The 24,143-nt window shown below is 34.8% G+C and overlaps 2 protein-coding genes across 2 annotated transcripts; one reads left to right on the plus strand and one right to left on the minus strand.

The window, feature by feature from the left end:
* Window positions 1–5,383: 5,383 nt before the first annotated feature.
* LOC117032228 (olfactory receptor 13C3) lies at window positions 5,384–6,418 on the minus strand. Its single transcript, XM_033123569.1, has one exon. The coding sequence runs from the start codon at window positions 6,335–6,337 to the stop codon at window positions 5,384–5,386; it is 954 nt and encodes a 317-aa protein (XP_032979460.1). The 5' UTR covers window positions 6,338–6,418.
* A 16,298-nt stretch (window positions 6,419–22,716) lies between these two features.
* LOC117032241 (olfactory receptor 13C8) lies at window positions 22,717–23,679 on the plus strand. Its single transcript, XM_033123591.1, has one exon. It carries the CDS (start codon window positions 22,717–22,719, stop codon window positions 23,677–23,679), a length of 963 nt encoding a protein of 320 aa, XP_032979482.1.
* Window positions 23,680–24,143: the final 464 nt, after the last annotated feature.

Here is a 24,143-nt window from a genome sequence, read left to right on the forward strand (position 1 = left end):
ATATCTATGTCTATCATAAATTTTTCCTTATGAATTCATAAATGGACTAGAAACAACCAATGGGGGGCTTTATTCTCTTTTTTTGGAAGTGGCCTCTTGGGGACATGAGATGAGAGGGCATGGAGGCATTCAAGTAGTACAACAATGCGTGCAAAAAATATACATCCCACTGTCACCCTCGGGAGCTGGAAATGTACCTAACAATTGTTATGCTTGTCAGCAGAAAAGTGTGAGACTGAAAGTAACTAAAGTTACCTACTGCAAGGATCCAGGAGCAGTCATAGCAGGCCAATGGATCACATTAGCCCATTACCCTTGTTTCTGGGTAAATAACAATGAGTCTTAACTGAGAGAAACACTCATTCTGGATTTGGAGTTGCAAATCTGGCAAATGAAGCAAGTATCTCTACCACAATTTAAGGCCTAGAGCAAGAGTATTGTTTTAATTTGGAGTTGGTCATCTAATTAACGAACTCTAAGGAGTCAGTGAAATTCAATGAGTTACAAAGCATTAGAGATCATATACACATACATTCCCATTCACAAAATGTGGACTAAAGAAAATTGGAATGGATAATTAAATCCCTGCTTACAAAATTGGAGGGTGATAAGAGATAAAAGGATGGTTTTCAGGACTGAATGAATGTGTGTTAAAACTTAATATGCATGGATTAAAAGAAGATTGCTGCTGGATACACTGTTGAGATATTTGGGAGAAGATACGAAGAAAATGGTGGGAATGATACAGAGACTCATAGAAACTTCTGTATTTCTAAAACTTTTTTCTTTTTCTTTGACACATCCTGTATTGGTGGGACATGGATTGCAATTATGAGTTCTGGAGAAAGGATCAATTGCTGAAGATGACACCGTGACAATATATCTAAATATTACTATATTACTGCCCACATTTCTAAAAGAAGGATATTATAGATTATTCTTTTTTTAAAAAAATTGGGATTGATGGTTTCTGCCTCTCTCTTATCTTGTTAATGAGGCAAGCCTATATGCTTGTACTTATCCAACCCTACACTATAAAACAGACTAGATAAAGGGAGAATCATTGACCATATTTAAATTGCTGCTAGCTTTATGAGTCAGTCCTCTCGCTGAACCTAATAGTCCTACCCCAAGAAGGATAATCTGGATAAAAATTAATGAAAAATGGAAAGAAAGGAAAGTGATTGCTAATATAAAGGGTCTATGGGAAGCTCTTTGGCATACTCTGAAGCACATTTGGAGGTTACTACTATCTGTACAATATCATGGGGAAATCAAAATTTCGGATCCAAAATATGGACTCAAACAGCAGTTAACGGCCACATGTTGAGTATATAAACCAACATTGACTGAAATGTTCCTAGAGACCGTTGCTGAAAATTGGCCTGGGAGGTATAACTGATGTTTTAGAACTCTCTTTTTTGGTCTGAAATTCCTTTCTTCTGTAGGATCATACCCTACACCTTCATAGGAAGGCATGAACCATACATGATTATAGACTCTGAAGCTTCATACGTTCTTGAAAATATCCAACCCTTGGTACGTGCTGCAATATTAAAGTTTAAAATCTGGCCTCTCTTGAAATTTAGAAAATCATTTAGATTATGCACAGCCTCCATTATCTCATGGCAGTAGTCTACTGGAATGAGAAATAATGTCTTTCACATGGCTCATGTGCACTTTTTGTGGCTTAGAGTCCTCACCAGCAGTGCCCTATTGTGCTGAATTGGAGAAGGCATCATTCATATCACAGTTTACATGCCCTGGGGGGCACATCCTCATGGACTACAATGTGAATGTTGGCATTGGGATTTTGGCAACTTATACATAAATAATATATAAATATTAGATAGATAGATAGATAGATAGATAGATAGATAGATAGATAGATAGATAGATAGATAGATAAAATGATGTGATTATGTCCAGGATTTACTTCCAAATAATCTAGAGGAAGAAGATATATAATGATGAAAGAAGGTTGACCACGTGTTGATAATTATTTAAGCCATGTGATTGGCACATGGTGTTTTCATTAAATTGCTCTAACTCTTTAGTTAAATATTTGAAAATGAAAGTTTCCAAAAGTATGTTTTAAAGTAAAAAATACATATAATGTGTGTATGGATAGATAAATAGAAATATAAATGTGTGTGTGTGTGTATATATACAAATAAAGCTGTCAATATATTTGGGGAAAATCTTATAGTGGTAATTAGAGTGGGAAATATGACCTTTCTGGGGATAACTTAGCTAGAAATTGAAAAACTTCATATCACCTGCCCTATTAACTTTACTTTTAAAATTTATTTTGTGAAACTATAGGTGTTATACATTTAAAAAAGACAAAACAACTTTTAACCTCAAATGTTCATATTATATTAACTAATAAATCAAAATAAAAACATAATGAATGTATGACTCCTGGTTATTAGAAGAAATTAAAATGACATCTTTGGGAGGTGACCAAGTGACAACAATTTTTTTACACTTTGTTTGATATTTTTCTAATTAAAAAATATTTATTTATCAATCAGAAAATAATACACCTAACAATCTTTTGGAGAATTTCTGATTTCTAGGGAAGGCAATTTATAATAGAATCTGTTACTTTTCTCATCATTGATTAAGATGAACACACTTGTTTTTATCAAAGCCCTATTTCACCACTTTTACATACCTATGGAATATTTGAGCAGGTACGGAGTTCCATTTGGTATAAACCTGAATATAGATGCTAACATTCTTGGTAACATGGGGAGAAAAGAAAAGCTAAGGGGCTAAGGAGTTGGTTAAAACAATATAAATAATATTGTTTACATGCCTAAAACCTTGTTGTCATAGATAAAAAATTAAAGAGAATTAAACAAGGATCAGATACAAATGTAGGGCCTCCAGTGAGGAGGGCGGAGAAGCCATCAACATTCAAAAGTGATCATCCACAGGGTCTGGTACATGCCTTTCTGAAGAAAACCAAAAGCAATGGTAATGTGATCGAGGCAGAGAAAAGAGAACAGCAGCTGGAGGTTTCTGCAGTGAAAACACTCCAATCCTGGTGGGACAGTGGCAGAACACAGCACAATTTAGTGACGAGATCATTTACATGGACACCTGGGTCAACCCAAAGGAAGTGGATTGGCAAAGAAGGAAGTTCTGAGTAGGAGATATGGGGTCATGTTGTGGCTCTAAAATAGATAGGAAAGAGGAAAATTTAATAAGAAAATAAAGTCAAAGCTCAATTATCATAATGGATTAAAAGATTAAGGGAAAGCTGGATGATATGGCCCAAAAATACCCTGTACTCAGCACTTTCTAGACAAAATAAGGGGAAAAAACTTATAATAGATTTTCTTTAATTAAAATTTATTGGGGTGACAATGATTAGTAAAATTACATAGGTTTCAATTGTACAATTCTGTAATACGTCATCTATATATCACATTGTGTGTTCACCACCCAGAGTCAGTTCTCCTTCCATCACCATATATTTGACCCCCTTTATCCTCTCCTACCATCCCTCTTCCCCCCTTACACTCTGGAAACCACTTAACTATTGTCTGTGTCTATGAGTTTTCATTTCTTTGTTTGTCATGTTCATTTGTTGCTTTCAGGTTTATATCCAACATATCAGTGAAATCATATGGTTCTCAGCTTTTTCTGTCTGACTTATTTCGCTTAGCATAGTAATCTCAAGATCCATCCATGTTGTCTCAAATGGCACTATTTCTTCTTTTCTTATGGCAGAGTAGTATTCCATTGTGTATATACACCATATCTTCTTTATCCAATCATCTATCAAAGGACAATTTTGTTGTTTCCATGTCTTGGCCACTGCAAATAAAGCTGCAATGTACATCGGAACACATATATCTTTACGGATACAAGTTTTCAGATTTTTTGGGTAGATACCCGGGAGAGGGATTGCTGGGTCATATGGTAATTCTACTCTTAATTTTTTGAGGAACCTCCACACTGCCTTCCATAGCAGCTGCCCAATCTGCATTCCTACCGACAGTGTATGAGGGTCCCTTTTTCTCCACAGCCTCTCTAACACTTATTATTTGTCTTGTTGACTATAGCCATCCTAACCAGTGTGAGGTAATATCTCATTGTGGTTTTTATTTGCATTTCTCTGATGATTAGTGATGTTGAGGATCTTTTCACATGTCTATTGGCCATTTGTATGACCTCTTTAAAGAAATATCTATTCAGCTCAGTTCTTTCATTCTCTAATGAGTTGAAACTCTTCAATAAATCTATTATAGGACAAAATATAATATAATAGACTTATTGAAGAGTTTCAACTCATTAGAGAATGAAAGAACTTATTTCCCCACTCACTCTTTCTGAGCCTGTAAGGACCTCTCAGGCAGACTTGAAATGTCTCTGGGCTTTTTTGTTTGTTTTTGTTTTTTTGGTTGTTTGTTTTTTTGTTTTCGTTTTTGCATAAAATACTTCCCTCCCTCCCTCCCTCTTCTAGACTAGCTCCTCTGCTAGTCTGCAGTCTGGAGAGCTCAGGAGGCCTCCACTCATCAAAAGAGTAGCCAGACTTTCTTTGCAGGTACTGCAAACATTTAAGAAGCTCCTTTGCAGCACCCTCTCCCTTGGCTTGGATTGAAAAAAACAACTTTCCCATTCTTCCACAAAGACTGCAGGGAAACACCTCCTACCATTCATTAAGTACTCACTCTCTTGATTATTTCTTCTTCTGGCCTGAACTTCTCTTTATATAGACATAGGCAAGGAGGGTGAGATTTATATTAACATAGTGATTTTTAGGGAAAGATATCTACTGCTCATAATTATTTGCTTAGTGTGAAAGAGGTGCTCAGTGATAACTTTTAGTCCTCAAGTAGGAGTCTTAGCTTCAATTCTGAAATTCTAGGACACTATGAAGCTGATGCTATGCTCAATGCATTATGCAATTTATTGAAATTTTAACTGACACTAGAACCTGTTTTTATCTATCTCTTTATTACAAGCTAAGGTAACTAAGGCCTACAAAGAAAGTCTATCTAATATTTTTAAGGCAGTTGTGGAATTGCAGATTTTGTACTCTTGCCTCTTTCTTCCAAAGCTATGTGTGATTGCTTTATACTTCATTTCTGCACAGTATACCAGAAACCCTCATTTTAGATATCACCAGGGATGAGATTCTATATAGAATTCATTGTGCTTTTGAGATCTGGATCAGGACACATTGGAAGCTGAGTGTATGACAAACTATATTTGTCAGTAATTCTCACTGAGCAGAATTAGGGAAGGGGAAGAATAAAAATATCTCCCCTACCAATGGTGTCCTCAAAAGGTTCCCACTAATTTACCTGTGATTCCATCTTTGTGTCTGTTTCACAAAGACCTACATTTTCTGAATAGGAAATATTTACTGAATAGGTTTTCGGTTCAGCAGATATTTCACAGCAGCTTTTACATCCTTATTTCTCAAGCTATAGATTATAGGATTTAGCATGGGGGTCACTACCCCATAAAACAGGGAAACGAGCTTGTCTAAAGTTTGCCACTTGTCTTCCCCAGGCAGTTCTTGAGACTTGGGTTTGGCATACATAAAGAAGATGGTACCATAAAATATGATCACCACAGTCAGATGTGCTGAGCAAGTGGAAAAGGCCTTGCGTCTCCCTGTGGCTGAGTTCATTCTCAAGATGGTGTAGAGGATGAACATGTAGGAGAAAAAAATGACCAGCAATGGAAGAACCAGGAACGCCATATTTGATATCACCATGGTAACAATATTGAGGGATATATCAGCACAAGCTAGCTTAAGGACAGCTAATATTTCACATGTGAAGTGATTGATAATATTATTACCACAGAAAGGCAATTGCATAGCAAGAGATGTTTGCACAATCGAGTTGATCCCACCAGAGAGCCATGACACACAAGCCATCAGTTCATACACCATCTTGCTCATGATAATGGGGTATCTCAGAGGGTTACAGATAGCCACATAGCGATCAAAAGCCATAATGCCAAGGAGCAAACACTCTGTTGACCCCATTGCAAACCCAAAGAACATCTGCACTGCACATCCAGAGAAGGAAATGTTCCTTTTTTTTGAAATTAAGCTCACCATTGTTGAGGGAACAGAGGAGGATGTATAGCAGATATCCAGAAAAGACAGGTTGCCCAGGAAGAAGTACATGGGGGTGTGAAGATGGGAATCAAAGATGCTTGCTATGATCAGAACACCATTGCCAATCAGAATCACTAGATACATAACTAGAATTAGAACAAAGTAAATGATCTCAATCTTTGGGTATCCAGAGAGACCCAGAAGAAGAAATTCTGACACAAGTGTCTGGTTAATTTTATCCATGTCTTCTGCTTGCAGGATGTCAAAAGAAGCTCTAACATAAAATATATTCACTTCTAAAAATCAAATGTTAAAAATTACCTGAACAATGCATTTTTTAAAATATATTATAAGGACTATTTGCTTGAAGCTCTGACATTCAGTTATCTTCAAGAATGTGTATAACTAGAATACAATGAAATTGGGAAAGATGGAAGACTCAATGACCATTGCTAATATGTGAAGATCTACCTATGATCAGACATACAGAAATAACCTTTTCTGGTTTAGGTTTCCAAACTCCTGATTAATTACGAACTATAAGACTGATTTCTTCATCTGTCCCAGAGAGCAAGCAGCACAGAGGACAAAATACTAATCAACAACGACTGAAAATTTGATTTGGCAATTAATGATAGTCAAAATTTCACAGCAACTTTGATTTTTTTGGTGCATATTTCTTTCTATGCCTGCATACTTTGTATTTGTCAGTTTACTTGTGTATTTTATACACGTTTAATAATAATAAATTGAATAACATAAACTGAAATTTAACACTTGTTTAGACATGGTTAGCTGTTGACTCATATTCCGTTCCTCTTAGTATCTTTTGTGACTGTTCCTATGACAAGACCGTTGCAGATATCAGCTCCATATGAATGTTACAGATAATCTTCAGAGAGCATTACGTAGTCTCTTCACTTATTTTATTCTGTAGCTTCAGCAGATATCTTGATAATTTACTCATGTAAGTCAACTTAAGAAAATAAGGTTTAAATATTTTATATAAATTGTATATATGTGTGTATATGCACCACTTTAAGCTTTACAAAACACTCTTTCTTTATTTAGTCCCCATTTTTTTAAAAAAGATGAAACTTGCAATTATTAAAGTGGAGCTCGAAGCTCAGATCAGATCTAGATCATAGCTTCATTAATTTTCATATACATATGAATCATCTGGGTATCCTGAAAAACTTCAGATTCTATTTTCGTGTTCAGGGCAGCTCCTGAGATTCTGCATTTCTCATAAGTGCCAGGTGATACTTAGGCAACAGGTCTTGAAAGCACTTGCGTAACAAGGCTTTAAACTACACTGAATTGGCAGATTATCCAGATTTTTCTGATCCAAATAGGTTTTCTTTTGCCTTATTATGGATTGGCATGCCAACCTAGAAGATGACAAGAACATAATTTTTGTGTTTCACAGAAAGTTCCACATTCACATCATGTTGTTAAATCTTCTTAATAAAAAAAAATATTACTAAAAGACATCTTTTAAAAGTAGGCTAAACTAGTACCAGACTACTACAATAGTTTCAGAATATTACTGACAGTCTACCTTGAATCCAGTCACGTTCTACGCTTAATAAAGATAAATAAAAGAATAATGTAAAGTGCCTACCAATTCAGTTAGGATATAGGAAAAATACACTTGAAAATATACTATAAATATAACTATAGTATGTAACTAAAACCATTGAAAGTGAAACCCCAGAACGAAAGGTGGAGGGGACTACCATACTCATTGGAATACATATGACGTGGGTTTAGCATGGTAGAAAACTACCTCAGACTAAAATGAGTCTTTGGTTTGAGATTCTGTGCTTCTAAATGGAGGTGCAGTCTTCTCATTTTTAAAATAGTGATAAAAATATCTGCTTTACTTTTCTTGCTGAGATATTATATGGAAATAACGACATACCATAGGAAATTGCTTCAAGGATTAACAGACATTATATAAATAAAATGAAATAATAACAATTCAGAGCTATATTTTGGTGATAATAAATTAGTACCTGGATTGTATCAGGTTATTCACATTACAGGTTCATATTAAATAACAGCTTTAACTATATATTGAAAAGATACACTTTGATGGTATTGAAGATTTACCTTTCTACTTCCTAGATGAACCAGTTACTTTCTTCTCAGTATTTATGTCAGCTTTCTGAATGAAGGTCAGGTTCAACAAACAATGCCATATTCCACAGATGTGGAAGAGTAAATATTTGTTATGCAGCAGTTGTTGTAATTGTTCCCCAATTCCCATAGCAATTTAAAGTTGGAATGAGAGATCTGTGCAATAGAGAAACTTCTTGGTATATTAGGGACAGTGTCCCATAGACCCAATTAAGAGTGGTGTTGGAAATAAACTGAAGCTGAATTAAAGCTCAAAAATGAAATGACATTCTCCTACATGTGTAACTTTTGGAGACAGGGACAAATGTTTACAAAATCAATGTTATAAAATGTGAGAGCTTTTTAGTTCAAAATATGTTTATCAAACTAAATTCAAAGAAAGAAATTATGAATTCAAAGGATACCAAAACGAAATGTAAGAACTGAAAAATGATCTAAATATTATAAATTACACAGATATTTGTTATGAATTAAATGCGTTGTATTTAACTTTTTTGCTTACTTTATATTCATTCTTTTAAGTAAGTTAATTTTGTGCAGAATGTCATCACCAACCTTTTTTGTAATGAAAAATACAGATGGCAATAAAGTAAATAAATTTATGGGACAAAAATAAATCTATAAGTTTAAGGCCACTATAGGTTTTATGTTTTTTTTTAAGTCCAGAATGGATAGCTTGAGGCATGATTTCAGATAGATAGATAACATGCTAATGAATTAAAATGTTTTAGGAAAATCTATTAAGCTACATTGTTGATATTAACACTAAGGTTTGGTAAAGTTATCCTTCAGAAATGAAGAAATAAAGATTTTCCCAAACAAACAAAAGTTAAGGGAGTGAAATTCTGAAAGGAGTTATTTAAGCTGAAACAAAAGGAGGCCAATTGATAACATGAAAACATAAAAAAATATACAACACACTGGTAAAAGTAAATATTTAGTCATTCATAAAACTCTAATTGTGTAATAGTATGGTGTGTTAACCGTTTAAATATAATATAAAGGTTAAAGGAAAAGAGTATTAAAAATAACTGTAGCTACTATAATTTGTTAACAAATACAGGATATAAATAGAGGTAAATTGGTACATTAAAACCATAAAAGGGAAGGAGTAAAAGGGTAGAGTTTTTGTATACTATCAAAGTTCAATTGATATAAGCATAAAACAGACTGTTATCTATCTATCTATCTATCTATCTATCTATCTATCTATCTATCTATCCATCTATCTATCTATACAGATACTTTATGTAAGCCATATGGTACCATAAAGCAAAAGCCTATAGGAGATTCACAAAAAATAAAGAGAATGAAATCAAAGCATACCATCATGGAAAATCACCAATATACACAGGTAGGCTGCAAAGGAGAAAAAAGGAACAGTGGAATTCCAAAACGGCCATGACGCAATTAATAAGATTAGTAAGTCTTTACATATAAATAATTACTCTAAATGTGAATGGATTGAATTCTCCAATTAGAAGGTACAGAATGCCTGGATGGATTTAAAAAAAATTATATGCTGCCTACAAGAGACTCACTTTAGCTTTAAAAACACGCATATGATGAAAGTGAAAGGATGGAAAAAGATATTCCATGAAAATGTAAGGTAGATATACTTACATAAAATACACCTTAAGGCAAAAAGTGTCATGGGAGACAAAGAAGATCATTATATAACGATAAAGTTAACTTATCAAAAAATATAAAAATTGTATGCATCCAACATCAGACCACCTAATAATATATTGTGTAAATACTAACAGATCTGAAGGGAGAAATAGATAATAAAATAACAATAGTACAAGACTTCAATACCCCACTTTCACCAATAGATAAATCACCCAGACAGAAAATCAACAAGAAAACATTGTACTTGAATCATACTTTCAACCAAATGGATTGACATATTAGAACATTACACGTTCTTCTCAAGTGCATACATAACATTCTCCTGGTTAGAGCATACAATAGAGCACTTCAGAGAACTGAAGTCATACCAAATATCTTTTCTGACCACAGTTGTATAAAACTACAAACCAGCAACAGGAGGAAAACTGGATAATTTATAAACATGAGGAAACTAAACAACACACTCATGAACAACCAAAGGGTCAAAGAAAAAAAAATCAAAAGAGAAATAAAAAATATATCTTGAAACAAATAAAAATGGAAACACAGTGTAACCAAATCTATGCGATGCTAAAAAAACAAAAACAACAGTTTTTAGAGGTAAGTTTACAGTAATAAATGCATATATTAAGAAAAAAAAGAAAGATCTCAAATAACCTAACTTTGCATCTCAAGGATCTAAAAAGAACAAACTAAGCCCAAAGTTAGCAGTTGGAAGGAAATAACAAAAAAATCAAAGCGGAAATCAATACAATAGAGACCAGAATAACAATAGAAACAATAAACAAAATTATAAAACTCCTATAAGAAAACACAGGAAAAGCGTTCCTTGACATTGGACTTAGCAACGATTTTTCAGATATAACACCAAAAACACAAGCAATAGAAGCAAAAATGAACATGTGGTATTATATCACGCTAAAAAGCTTCTGCACAGCAGAAAAAATAATCAACAAAATGGAAAAGTAACCTATGGAGTGCGAGAAAACATATGCAAATTATGTATCAGAGAAGAGGTTAATATTTAAAATATATAAAGAAGACATACAATTCCACTCCCCCTAAAAAAAATCTGATTTAAAAATGGGAAGAGTGAAATCATATGGTTCTAGATTTTTTCTGTGTGACTTATTTTGCTTAGCATAATAATCACAAGATTATTATGTTGTTGCAAAAGGCACTATTTCATCTTTTCTCATGGCAGAGTAGTATTCCATTGTATATATACTACATATTCTTTATCCAATCATCTATCGAAGGACACTTTGATTATTTCCATGTCATGGCCACTGTAAATAAAGCTGCAATGAACATTGGAGCTCATATATCTTTATGGATAAATGTTTTCAGATTTTTGGGGTATATACCCAGGAAAGGGATATAAAACTGAAAGCAAAAAATGAACAAGACAAACAAATGAAGAAACAAAAACTGATAGATACAAACAATAGTTTAGTCGTTACCAGAGGGTAAGAGGGAGGGGGTTGGTAGATAAGGGTAAATGGGGTCAAATATATGGTGATGGAAAGAGAACTGATTCTGGGTGGTGAACACATAATGTGATATATAGATGATGTATTACAGAATTGTACCCTTGAAACCTATGTAATTTTACTAACCATTCTCACCCCAATCAATTTTAATTTTAAAAAAATGGGAAGAGGAAATGAATAGATATTTTCCCAAAGTAGTCATACAAATGGCCAATAGGTACATGAAAAGATGTTCAACATCAATAATCATCAGAAGATGTAAATCAAAACCACAATGACATAGCACCTCACAACTGTTGGATGGCTATCAGTAAAAAGAGAGCTACATGTTAGTGAGGATGTGGAGAAAAGGGCACTCTTGCATACTGTTAGTAGGAACGCAAATTGCTTCAGCCACCAGGAAAACACTACGGACATTCCTCAAAAAGTTAAGAATAGAATTACCATATGACCCAGCAATCCCTCATCTGAGTGTCTACCCCCAAAATTTTGAAAACATTTATCCATAAAGATGTATGTACCTCTATGTTCATTGCAGTATTATTCACAGTGGTTAAAACATGGAAACAACCAAAGTGTCCTACCATAGATGACTGGATAAAGAAGATGTGGTATATATGCATAATGGAATACTACTCTGCCATAAGAAAAGATGAAATAGTGCCATTTGTGACAACATGGATAGATCTTAGGATTATAATGCTCAACGAAATAAGTCAGACAGAAAAAGCTGAGAACAATATGATTTCACTGATATGTGGTATAAAAAACTGAAAACAACAAAAGAAGAAAAACAAATGAAGAAACAAAACTCATGGACACAGACAATAGTTTAGTGGTTACCAGACGGTAAGGGGGTGGTGGTGGTAGATGAGGGTAAAAGGGATCAAATATATGGTGATGGAAAGAGAACTGACTCTGGGCGGTGAACACACAATGTGATATATAGATGATGTATTACAGAATTGTACACTTTAAATCTATGTAACTTTGCTAACAATTGTCACCCCAATAAACTTTAATTTAAAAAAAAAGAACCAAGTGACTTCACTCATATGTGGGATATAAAACCGAAAGCAACAAAGGAACAAGACAAACAAACAAAAACTCACAGACACAGATAACAGTTTAACGGTTACCAGAGGGTAAGGGTTGGGGGGGTGGTAGAAGAGGGAAAAGGGGGTCAAATACATGGTGATATAAAGAGAACTGACTCTGGGCAGTGAATACACAATGCAAATGTATACTTGAAACCTATATAATTTTACTAACCAATGTCATCCCAAAATATTTAATCAAGAAAATTAAAATATAGAACCACCATATGATCCAGCAATCTCACTTCTGGGTATATATCCAAAGGAAATAAAAACAGGATATCAAAAGACACCTGCATTCCCATATTCTTCACAGCATTATTCACAGTAGTCAAGATATGGAAAAAACCTAAGTGTCCATCAACAAAACAAATGAATGGATAAAGAGATCACAGACAGACAGACAGACAGACAGACACACACACACACACACACACACACATCACACACACACATACATACACACACACTGGAACATTATTCAGCCATAAGAAAGAAGAAAATCCTGCCATTTGGGACAACATGGATAGACCCCTTGAGAGCATGTGGTAACTGAGATATGTCAGAGAGAGAAAAACAAACTCTATGTATATCACGTGTGGAATTTAAAAGGTCCAAACTCATAGAAACAGAGTAGAATGGTGATTACCAGGAGCTGTGGGGTGGGGGAACTGGGGAGTTGTTGATCAAAGGGTACACACTTGAGTTAGAAGATGACTCAGTTCTGGTGATCTGATGCACAGCATTGGGATCATAGTTAACAACACTATATATATATATTTGAAGGTTGTTAATGAGACCAGATCTTAAATATTCTCATCACAAAAAAAGATGATAATTATGTGATGTGATGGAGGCTAGGATGGTACGTATTCATCTTATAATATACAATTGGATCAAGTTAAGACAATGTTATATGTCAATTATAAGTCAATAAAAACATTCAGAATAGCTCATAAAACATATAGATTCCAAATTTTTTAGTTGAAGGAACAGAGAAAGAGGTTAGGGAAAGAGGGCTCCAGTTCCACCTCCTTTCAGGATCCTTTATTTGTTCTGCGGTCCTTCAGTGAAAAGTACCACTGGAGGCGAAAACTATAAATATCAAAGCAATATATAATTTCATAGTATACAAAATACAGAGAACATTTGAGAAACTAAATGTATACGATAAAATTGTCCATGTGCTCACAAGTATATATTCTGAGTGCCCACCATACTCAAGGCACATCTTGAGATGATACTGTGATACAGAAAAGTAAAATAGAAAGTTTTCTGACATTGAATTTCAGGCCCTTTAGGGAAAATGGTTGCATATACATGGTATCACAGGCAATGAGTAATATCTTTTTGTTCGTCGGTTACTCAATCTTTAAAATGAAGATAATAATAGTATATGTCTCATATGATTGTAATAAGTATTAAATCAAATACATGTAAAGTACATGAAGAAATGCCTCATTTTCCCTAATTAATTGGTATTGTCTATTGTTATCTAGCATTAAATGTCAGATACCTGAACAACGTAACTTACAGCACTTAGAGTGAACTAAAGAAGAAATACGTAGAAGGTTAAGGAGAAATTACTAATTTGAAAAAGGGAGCTTGTTTAAAAAATCTTTAACAGAAAAGCATTGAGAAAGGAGGATTCGTTTCTGGGATAAAAGTTGAGTTTGAATGCAGACCTTTGTTACTAACGTCAGAGAAATTCTGTTTGATAAAAGGTTCCAATCTGCTCCACATGCTTCAACCTTCATTTGGATGTAGAGGGGAAATGATGCTCAGCTTTAATTTTTTGTTAACGTTCAATTGTCAGTTTACATTGTTTACATTCATCTAACTTAACTTCCCTGCACTCATTGCTGAGTAGGAATACAATAACTCTAAAAGCTCATTTCAAGTTCTTACTGGTGAGTGACAGAGCAGTGCTGCAAATAGACTGCTGTAGCTGGAATCACAGAGCTGGATTTGAGATTTTTGTCACCCTCTCCTATACTGGCTGGACAACCTTCAGCAAAGTATTTCACCTTTCAGAGTCCCAGGCTCTACATCCGTAGAGTAGGAAATCAGTACTAACTCCTAGTAGTATCTGGAGAACATTAGATATTTGAAAATGCTATGCAAATGAGGGTAATTTATCCTATTTGTTATGGGAAGTTTTCAGATAATTTCAGAAAAGAAAAAACAATACTTATTAAAGACTTTTTCTGTTTATTTGAGTCTTAAAATCCTCAGATATTGTGGTAATGTAGATGGTGATATACGTTTCTGATCAGAGTCACATTATAACAAGAATATACCAATTATGTGATATAATTGGATCTAACTACATTCTCCCTGGAGTTTTGGGGAAATTTTAATCCCCCATGTTTACAGTCCTAACTTTAGTTTGTTGCAAATATTGGACCCCTCCCTGGCATGCCCCGGAAAGAATTTAAATTGTCTTGTTATGCTAATGGCTGGTCTTCTGAAGAATGTTTCTCAAGCTCAAAATGTAGAGAAATACTTATAACCACAAAGGCCCAAGAATCTATGGGTTTTCCTACTTTTTTTTTTCCTGAGACTGAACTAGAAACTCTTGGCCTAAGAGTCAGATTATTTACAGAATCATTTATCAGTTTTACCTGAGGAATAAAGTACCGGTAAGTCAAAACTTGAAAAAATTACAGCACCCTGCTTGCTATCTAAATCTCACTAATATTCCCTCACTTTATACTGCAAATTATTACATAAGATAGAGAGCATTTCTTGAAGCTGTAGAGCAAAGCAGCTGTTGAGGAAGAAGACTGGTCTCAAATCAGGGACAGAAAACCATTCCTCACGCTCAGAGGCACATAAATGACATCATATTCTGTCTTCCTCTCTTGTAAATATTGTTTTTTCACATTATGGGTAAGATATCAATTTTATATGCTCTGGGTATATCTAATTTTCTACCTGGTCAAGTTTTCTTCATTTAGTGTCACAAAACTTTGCATTATATTTGAGAATATTACTGGATGATTTTCACAACAAAGCTCTTAGGTAGGAATTGGTATCATTTAAAGACGAGAAAAAAAGGGGTTCCAAATCTTTGAGTTTCAAAGCTAGGTACTCTAAAATAAAATTTAGTGCTCGTTTGCTACACCTGCTTCTTCAAAAACATTTACAGTTGACCCTTTCTTCACCATTGTACAAAATTTATTTTTAAAGTCTTATATCCATGTAAACAAGGTTTACATACACATCTATATATGTAAAATATAAATTACCCTATCACCATTCATGGAATACAGGGACAAGAAATAAACCATCATTCTCAAATTAGCTAATCATCTGTCAAAATAAAAAGTTATTACAATATTATTGACTACATTTCCTATGCTGTATATTACATGACATGTGATAACTAGACTTATCATGGTGATCACTTCATAACGCATACAAAATTGAATCACGATGATGTACACCTGAAACTAATAGGTTATTGTAATCAACTGTACATCAATTTAAAAAGTTTAAAATAAATAAATAAATTAGCTAATAAATAAATAAATTAGCTAATCTCATTAGGGAACTAGAAAAAAGAATGGACAAAATGCTGAGAACTACTCTGTCGTAAGAGAAACGTAATTCAAGTGGTCATAGCTATCTTTGTTTTTCATTTCATGATGCAAAAGATATGGATTGCAGTCCTCCAATTTGGTATTACATTAATGACAAGCTATTGAAAAATACAGAGTTCTAATGATGTCCTTGTAAAGAAAAAGCAGAGAACTTGATCTTTGTAAGGTACCAGACAGTTAACTCCTGTACAGCTCTCGGTTTGTATTCTGTTTCTCTTCCTTTTACCCCCAGCAGACAGAATGAGAACGTTAGATTCCTCAATTTGGTGCTCTTAGAGACATCATTGCAAAATAGGTGTGTTATCTCATTTTCTTCAGCAACCAAGCAATTTGAATACTATTATTGGACCTACAATCTGCTGAAAAATTAATTCTCTGTCCCAAATGTGTGGAACTGCAATGTAATTATTTGACCATCTTCAGCAGTTGCTATAACCACCATATTTTTAAAAAGATTTTAAAGATCTTAAAAATACAAAGGAGATACCATATCACCATTATGGTTGTATTCAAAATAATTGTTGAATTCAAAATAATTAAGACAAAACATATGATTCCTATGTCTAGCTCTGTAAATATGAACAAACATAAACCACCTCTTCCATTAACTCTTTCTGGAAGCTCCTTGCACCAGGTTTGCTGTCATCAGTACCTCTTTATCCTACTGATCCTGAGTTCCAGAGTGAGCTTTCACTCTGGAGAGTAAATTGTCTGGAATTTATCTCAGCCCCCTTATTTCTGTCTTGTTTTGATTGCTTCTGACCTGGATTAATCTTGGCTAACAGAAATGTTCCAGAAAAAAAATCTGTACATCTATTCCATCGATTCCGACATTGTGCTACACTCTTTAATTGGTAGCAGAAATTCAGCTCAGTGGATTAAATCTGTGATTGTCATATTCTCGATGTGTCTGTCATTCTGCTTGCATCCCAAGTTTACTTAATTTAGCCTCTCTCCAACTGCCACTAAAACCAACAAGATTAATACAGCACACATTTCCCTGTCTGAGATAACAGTGTTTTGGAAAGAGTGACAGCTTTAAAGCCAGTCCACCTTTTCTTCCTACACACAATTCATCAGGCACAGTGCAGGAGTGGGTCATTTACCTTCTCTCAGCATTGCTTACCTTGGCTCTAAAATGACAAGCAGTAGCTTAGGGCAACTTTTAAGCTTCACAATTATAAAATCATATGAAAGGAAAACATTAAGTTGTTTAACAAACACTGAAATATGTGTATAAAAAATTACCCTTCGCTCTTGAGAAAAAGAGATTTTACGATGACTTCATCTGCTCACCACCCTCCCCTCACGTCCAAGCCAAGTAATATTGCCTAGCACTCACTAGGCTGTTGCTACATGTGTTGAATGAACTGATGAACAAGCATTTAGATGTTACATTGTGCTTGCAAGTGCTTTTACTGTGTTATATCATGGGATTCCCTTGTTAAATCTATGAAGAAGTTATTGGTAACTTTGCAGGCAAGGAAATACGGACTCTTAAAAATAGTGCAGCCCGCACTTACCTCGCATGTGAAAGATCCAGCACTTGGAGTTGGGTTTCCTAAGAATGTAATGTCAGGTCTCATACACTTTTAATTGCAACTAATTATGACACAATTAAGAATCAAATGTGTTTTAAGTTCCTCCTCTATACCATAAATCTAGTGTATGTGATAAAATTAAAACCAGACCAATATATAGGTGAGCACACAGTTGCTGAAAGAAGCTAGAAAATTAACATAATGTCACAGAGCTTACTGAGATGTGGCCAAGATTTTTTTCAGGTCATCTACATTAGATTACTATTGTTTATGATGTTCGTCCAACATACCCTGGGGCATCGAGAGGAAAACTAAAGACAAACCGAATGTATCCTTTTTCACCCACTGAGCAATACTTTAATAAACTCACTACTTCTAGAAGAGCAGTTTTCTAGCGGGTGGGGGTGGGGAGGTGGTGAAAGCTCTCCCCAAAAAAGCATAAATAGCAGAAGGGTTAGGCAACTATGACCCCCAGGGCATCAATCCTTTCACTTATTAACTGGGATGTTATTCTTTTTTCTGGGTATCTGTTGAAGTGCCTTTGATACTCAAATGGAAAAGAAAAACTGGAAAATCCAGGCAGCATGCGGTAGCTGTTATTACTTTGGTTAGTTTAATAACTAAAGCAATCAGTTAAGACCTGGCTATGAAGGACCCAACAGAGCTTTGGTCTCACTTCAAACTGAAGCTAAATACACTTTAGTTTGCAGACACTTACAGGACTGAGCTGTGGACCCAGATGAAACGGGAGAACTGTGTTCTTGCCAGGGGAAATAAAATTTCTTGACACCAATTTGACCTAAAATGAACTGTTATGTGTCTAATTCCAAAAGTAGATGAATTTTGAATCAGGTTCTCTGCAAGGTACAGGAGGAACAAATGGCTGCCCTGAAAAACAATGATTGCAGACCTATCGAGCACAGGTCAGGGTTCAATGTTGGTGAAGAAAGTACATGATCTGAACAATGCCTCTACATTAAACTTTTTTCTGTGTTTTCATCCTCTCTGTTGCCTGAAGAATACATTCCAATCCTTAATGTTATATTTAACATACCTCACAAACTGGCAAATCTTTCTTCTCTTTTTTGGTTCTTTTTCTGACTATTGCACACCTCTATATTGTTTTCTTGTCTTTCAGAAGTGTCACTGATGCATTTTGGTCTCATCCTAGTACCTAAAACTATTCTCCTTCAGCTCATCAAGGCCACATTCAATTGACAAGATATGAAATCTTGTCCTTAGCTTCTCTCAGATGATCTCCCCTTCCTTGAAGTTTGTCCGTACTTACTCTCGGGGTTGGAATAAAACACTTGTAGTGATTCAAAGGCTTCTCCCAAGGGAAGCTGGCCGGCTTCCTACCAACAGACCTCACCACACAGCGATACTGTGTTTGGGTTATTTTTATTTATTTATTTATTCATTCATTTATTTATTTATTTATTTATATAATTTTACTCCTGGTCTACATTCTGTTCCTTAGCCCCACAGACTCAGACTGATTTATCAAAACAAGAAGAGTCTGGATCTTGTTCACAGGGGTCCATTGACACTAGCTCACAGATGCTACTGAGAAGCAGTGCCATGCTTTACAATGAGAAACAGAAAGGCCAAAGGAGGAACAGCCGCTTAATTCCTCTGCTCAGTCCATTCTGTGCAAGCGACCTGGATGCCGGATTCTCATCAGAAAGGGAAAACTGGGTCAAATCAAGGGGGATTCTTACATGAATAGCCTATTAGTGGAGTCAGGCGAATAGGAATGCCACATCCATCCATCTCTACATCACGCATAACCTTTCCAACGGAACCACAGAACTTGAAATCCGTTGGATGAGCGTGCTTCTCAACCTGGGAACTTCCTTCTGTTCTCCATTACTGACCAACCACTTTAGGGCTAATTCTTTTTTTCTTTAACTAGATTTAAAACCTTATTTTAAAAATCATCTGGTCTAAATAAGTTTTAACCCATTTTTTAAGTGTCTTAATTTTTTTCTCCTTCAATGCATTATGTATTATTTTTATGGTGTCAGAAGTCAATTTTCCTTTTTCTCTCACATTTATGACAGTTCCTTCTATTACACTACATTTCTGATCAGAGCTCCTTCATTGGCATATGCCTTATATTGCTCTAATTTTTATGTCCTTGTTTTCATTTAAATTTGGGCTTTAGTTAATCATGCTCTCCTATGTTTAATTTACATTCCTCTACACATTTACACTTTATTTTCTACAATCTTTAAAAAGTTTCCTATTATTCTCTCACATTCACTGATTCCACTAACATTCATAATTATGTTGTTATTCCAACTCATAATTATGTGTTTTGTTTGTCCCTAAAAATGCACGTTCCCTTGTAAAATACATATTTTAACTTTACATATAAATCTTATTGTGCTATAAATCACAACTTTGCTTACTTTTCCAACACTTTTCCAGGATCTATTTATGTTGATGTATAAACACCTAGTTCATTGGAGTTTGTTCATTGCTGTTATTTCCTCATTGCTTTGGGCTGAGAGTTTTATTATGGGGTGAGAGTTTTATGTCAAATATTATCATAATATTTTTATTATTGTGGATTCATAGTGTGTTTCAAATATGGATGCTACCCTTACTTTTATCTTATAAATTTAACTATGCAAATTGTGTACTTTTACTTTTCCACATAAATTTTAGCTTGAGTACTCATATTCCTCAAAATATCCAGCTAAAATTTTGAATGTATTTAATTTGAATGTATAGACTATTTTTGGGGGGGCGGGAAATGGCTGACTTATATTTTTATCCATTTATTAACATGTTGTACTTCAATTACTCATAGTCTATTATGTTTTTATTATAATTTTGAAATTATTTCTATAAATGTCTTATGCATGCTTTGTTAAAACACAGATGGTTCATATTTTTCATTTTTGTTATATTTATTTTTATTACGTTTACTAATCATTTTATTGCTAATATAAAGAGAACTATTGATTTTTCCATTCATCTTAACATCCAGAAGTGTTACTAATTTTTCTTATCAGATCTTGTAAATTTTTCAGTCTCTTTCTATTGCTACTTCTCCATATTCATGTCTCATTTTTGAACAGGACTACCAAGACTATGTTAAGTAGTAGCTGTAAGAGTGGCATCCTTATCTTTTTCCAGATGATAATGAGAATGAAAATACTGGCTCCATTAATTATTAGTGAATAGTAACTTCCTATAGGCTTTTGATGCTTAGTTTCCTTTCAAAATTAGGAAGTTACCTTTTGTGAACCTCAAATACTATATGAAAATTATGAATTAACTTCAACCAAATTTATTTCCTGCATCTCTTGAAATAATTGTTTTTTATTTTATTTAATCACATCATGATTAACTTGTGATGTTTTCCAAATGTTTAAGGAAGGATAATAAAAATAATCCTATGCCTACAATAACAGTTCTTACTTCTTTGGATTGTTATGAATAAAAGCATTTACAAATGTATCGGGCATAATCTATGTCTATAGCTATATCTATATCATCTATCTATCTATATGTATACATAAATATTGTTTTATTTGATAAGAAAATCATTTAAAATGCAGATTATTAATATTACTTCCTACTTACTGCATTGATGGTTTTTAAACTATGCCCCTTGGAATCCTCAAACCAAATTGAAGGAGGAAGAGTGAGTACGGTATTAAAGAATAATGCTTTTCCTTCCGTGTAAACCTGTTTAACTTCAACCAGAGAAACTCTCTTTTTTGTTTGTTCATACATTACACTTCTGTGTAAATTTTATTTGCTAAAAAAAATAATGGTTGCTTGTCACTGGTTTATTTAAATGTACACATTTTAATAAGGGCACTGTTATTTACAGTTGATCCCTAAGTGATAGTTCTTGCATGCTGTGAAAATAAACAGGTAGATAGAGCCCATGATACACATTACATGTCTCTAGTCATAGTAAAATTGACTTTATAAATACGTTTAATTTATTTCTATTAAACAACAAATTTACTTGAACACATGCTTCCGCATCAAACTGCGGTACACTCTGGAGTCACAAAAATAGGTCCCTTTAATGAAGCGACCGTCCTCAATGAGGCAATATGCATATATGGAATGACTACTTATACCACCAGCACACCTTACTAAACTCTAAAAAAAATTAGTCCTGGTGAGACTTTCTGCCTACCCAAAGCTTAACCACACAGGACTGTATTAGTATTTTGAGGGGCCCTAGACACTCTTGCCTTTATGGGCCCTTCCGTGAAATAATATTAAAAGTTATATTTTATATCTGCATTGGCATAAAGGTAAATTTACTATGTATTGAAAGTTAAAAATTCATTGTTCTACGCAGACTTTAAAAGCAATCAAGACATTTTCCTAGTTTCCTAACAGCATGGCAGGCCTACTGTGCTTAGTGGATGACGCAGCCTTGCAGCGATGGGTCAAGAATTCAAATACATGTACGATTCTGTCAGGTAATAAAAATGACTGAGATCAACTGAGAATAACATATTATTTGGCAACTAATATTCATCTCCAGTGACAAGCAGACGAGAGAGAAAGGAGAGGGCACTCTGGTAGAATGGCGAACATGCTTCGATTCCAATGGTTCATTTGTAACTGAGCTCAATGATGGAAATGGGCCCAATGCTTTCAAATATTATAATTTATTTGAAGATGAGCTAAAAGCACAGTTGACCTCTCATTTAAATTTTATGTCATACCCCTTGCCTTTACAATGTGGACCTTAAATTTAAAACATAGTGCAGGAATCACTGCCAAAACAACACATCTGTCTGCTGCATCCAGGAGATAGGCCAGGGATTTTGTAGTCAATGAATTAAGAAGCGGAAGTAGTAGAAATGACAATAAGCTGGTCTGGGATCTAACCATGCTATAATCAAATATGTTTTCTCTTAACCCTGAGAAAAATCAGATTGGTAGTCCTGCTCTAGTGCCCTGTGTTTACAGTAAGAAATTTGACCCAGAGTTATATTATTGCATTCAAATCTATAACTACAGTCACACTGAATATGATTCTTAAAAGAGGAGCTCTTACAGACATGGTATTAACAAATTTCTGTTCTGTCTTCCACAGAGTGCTGTTGGAGAAAGGGTATATGGAACATGGAAAGGACCAATGATTCCGTAGTGACAGAATTTGTCCTAGTTGGGCTTTCTGACCACCCAAAGATCCAGACAGTTTTCTTTGCACTAATTTTGTGGATGTACCTGATAATCCTGTTGGCAAATGGAGTCCTCATCTCAGTAATCATCTATGATACTCACTTGCACACCCCCATGTATTTCTTCCTCTGTAACCTTTCCTTGCTGGACATTTGCTACACCAGCTCCTCTGTCCCACTACTTCTTGGCAGCTTTCTGACAGTAAGGAAAAGGGTTTCCTTTTCTGGGTGTATGGCGCAAATGTTTCTCTCCTTTGCCACGGGGGTCACAGAGTGTGTGCTCCTGGGCATGATGGCACTTGACCGCTATGTGGCCATCTGCTACCCACTGAGATACCCTGCCATCATGAGCAAAGGTGCCTATGTGCCCATGGCGGCTGCATGCTGGGTCTCCGGGCTTGTGGACTCAGCGGTACAGACATCTCTGGCAATGCGATTACCATTCTGTGCTAACAACATCGTTAACCATTTTGTCTGTGAAATTCTGGCTATCTTAAAACTGGCTTGTGCTGATATTTCAGTCAATGTGATCAGCATGGCAGGGTCAAATCTGATTGTTCTGGTTATTCCATTGCTGGTCATTTCCATTTCTTACATTTTTATCATAGCCACTGTTCTGAGGATCCCTTCCACTGAAGGAAAACATAAGGCCTTCTCCACCTGCTCAGCCCACCTGACAGTGGTGATTCTATTCTATGGAACCATTTTCTTCATGTATGCAAAGCCCAAGTCCAAAAGCTCTGTTGGTGCTGATAACCAAGACATCGTTGAGGCCCTCATCTCCCTCTTCTATGGAGTGATGACCCCCATGCTCAATCCTCTCATTTATAGTCTGCGCAACAAGGATGTAAAGGCTGCTGTGAAGAACATGCTGGGTAGGAAAACCTTCTCTGATGGACTATAAATACTGAGCTACGCCATGTGACTCAATATTCAAAGCTGCTGCAGACACGAAATTCATATATAGAAAATTACCACATGAAAACAAATTCACCATGTCATTCAAAACCACGTGGTAGAAATATTTTGGTTGCTAATGCTACTATTATTAGTTTTTGTTCTAATGGTAGAAATAAAACATTCTTGTTGTTTTAAAAAACACTATGATGGAAATGCAAAATGTTGATAATCATTCTTAAACCTTTAGACAATTATAAAGCAAAAGGTGTACTAATAAGTACTTTGTAATCTCAAATAAGTACATATTAGTTAATTATTCAAAGTGATTATTAATCAGCATATAATATATTACATATTCATTTTTAATTTGTTCATTTTTTGGCTATTTGTGTCTACCACTCATATAAGCTCTCTGAGAGTAGGAACTTATCTATAACCTATAACATCCCACAGACCTAGAATAAAATG

The sequence above is a fragment of the Rhinolophus ferrumequinum genome, chromosome 12, assembly GCF_004115265.2.
Source record: "Rhinolophus ferrumequinum isolate MPI-CBG mRhiFer1 chromosome 12, mRhiFer1_v1.p, whole genome shotgun sequence".
Taxonomy (NCBI): domain Eukaryota; kingdom Metazoa; phylum Chordata; class Mammalia; order Chiroptera; family Rhinolophidae; genus Rhinolophus; species Rhinolophus ferrumequinum.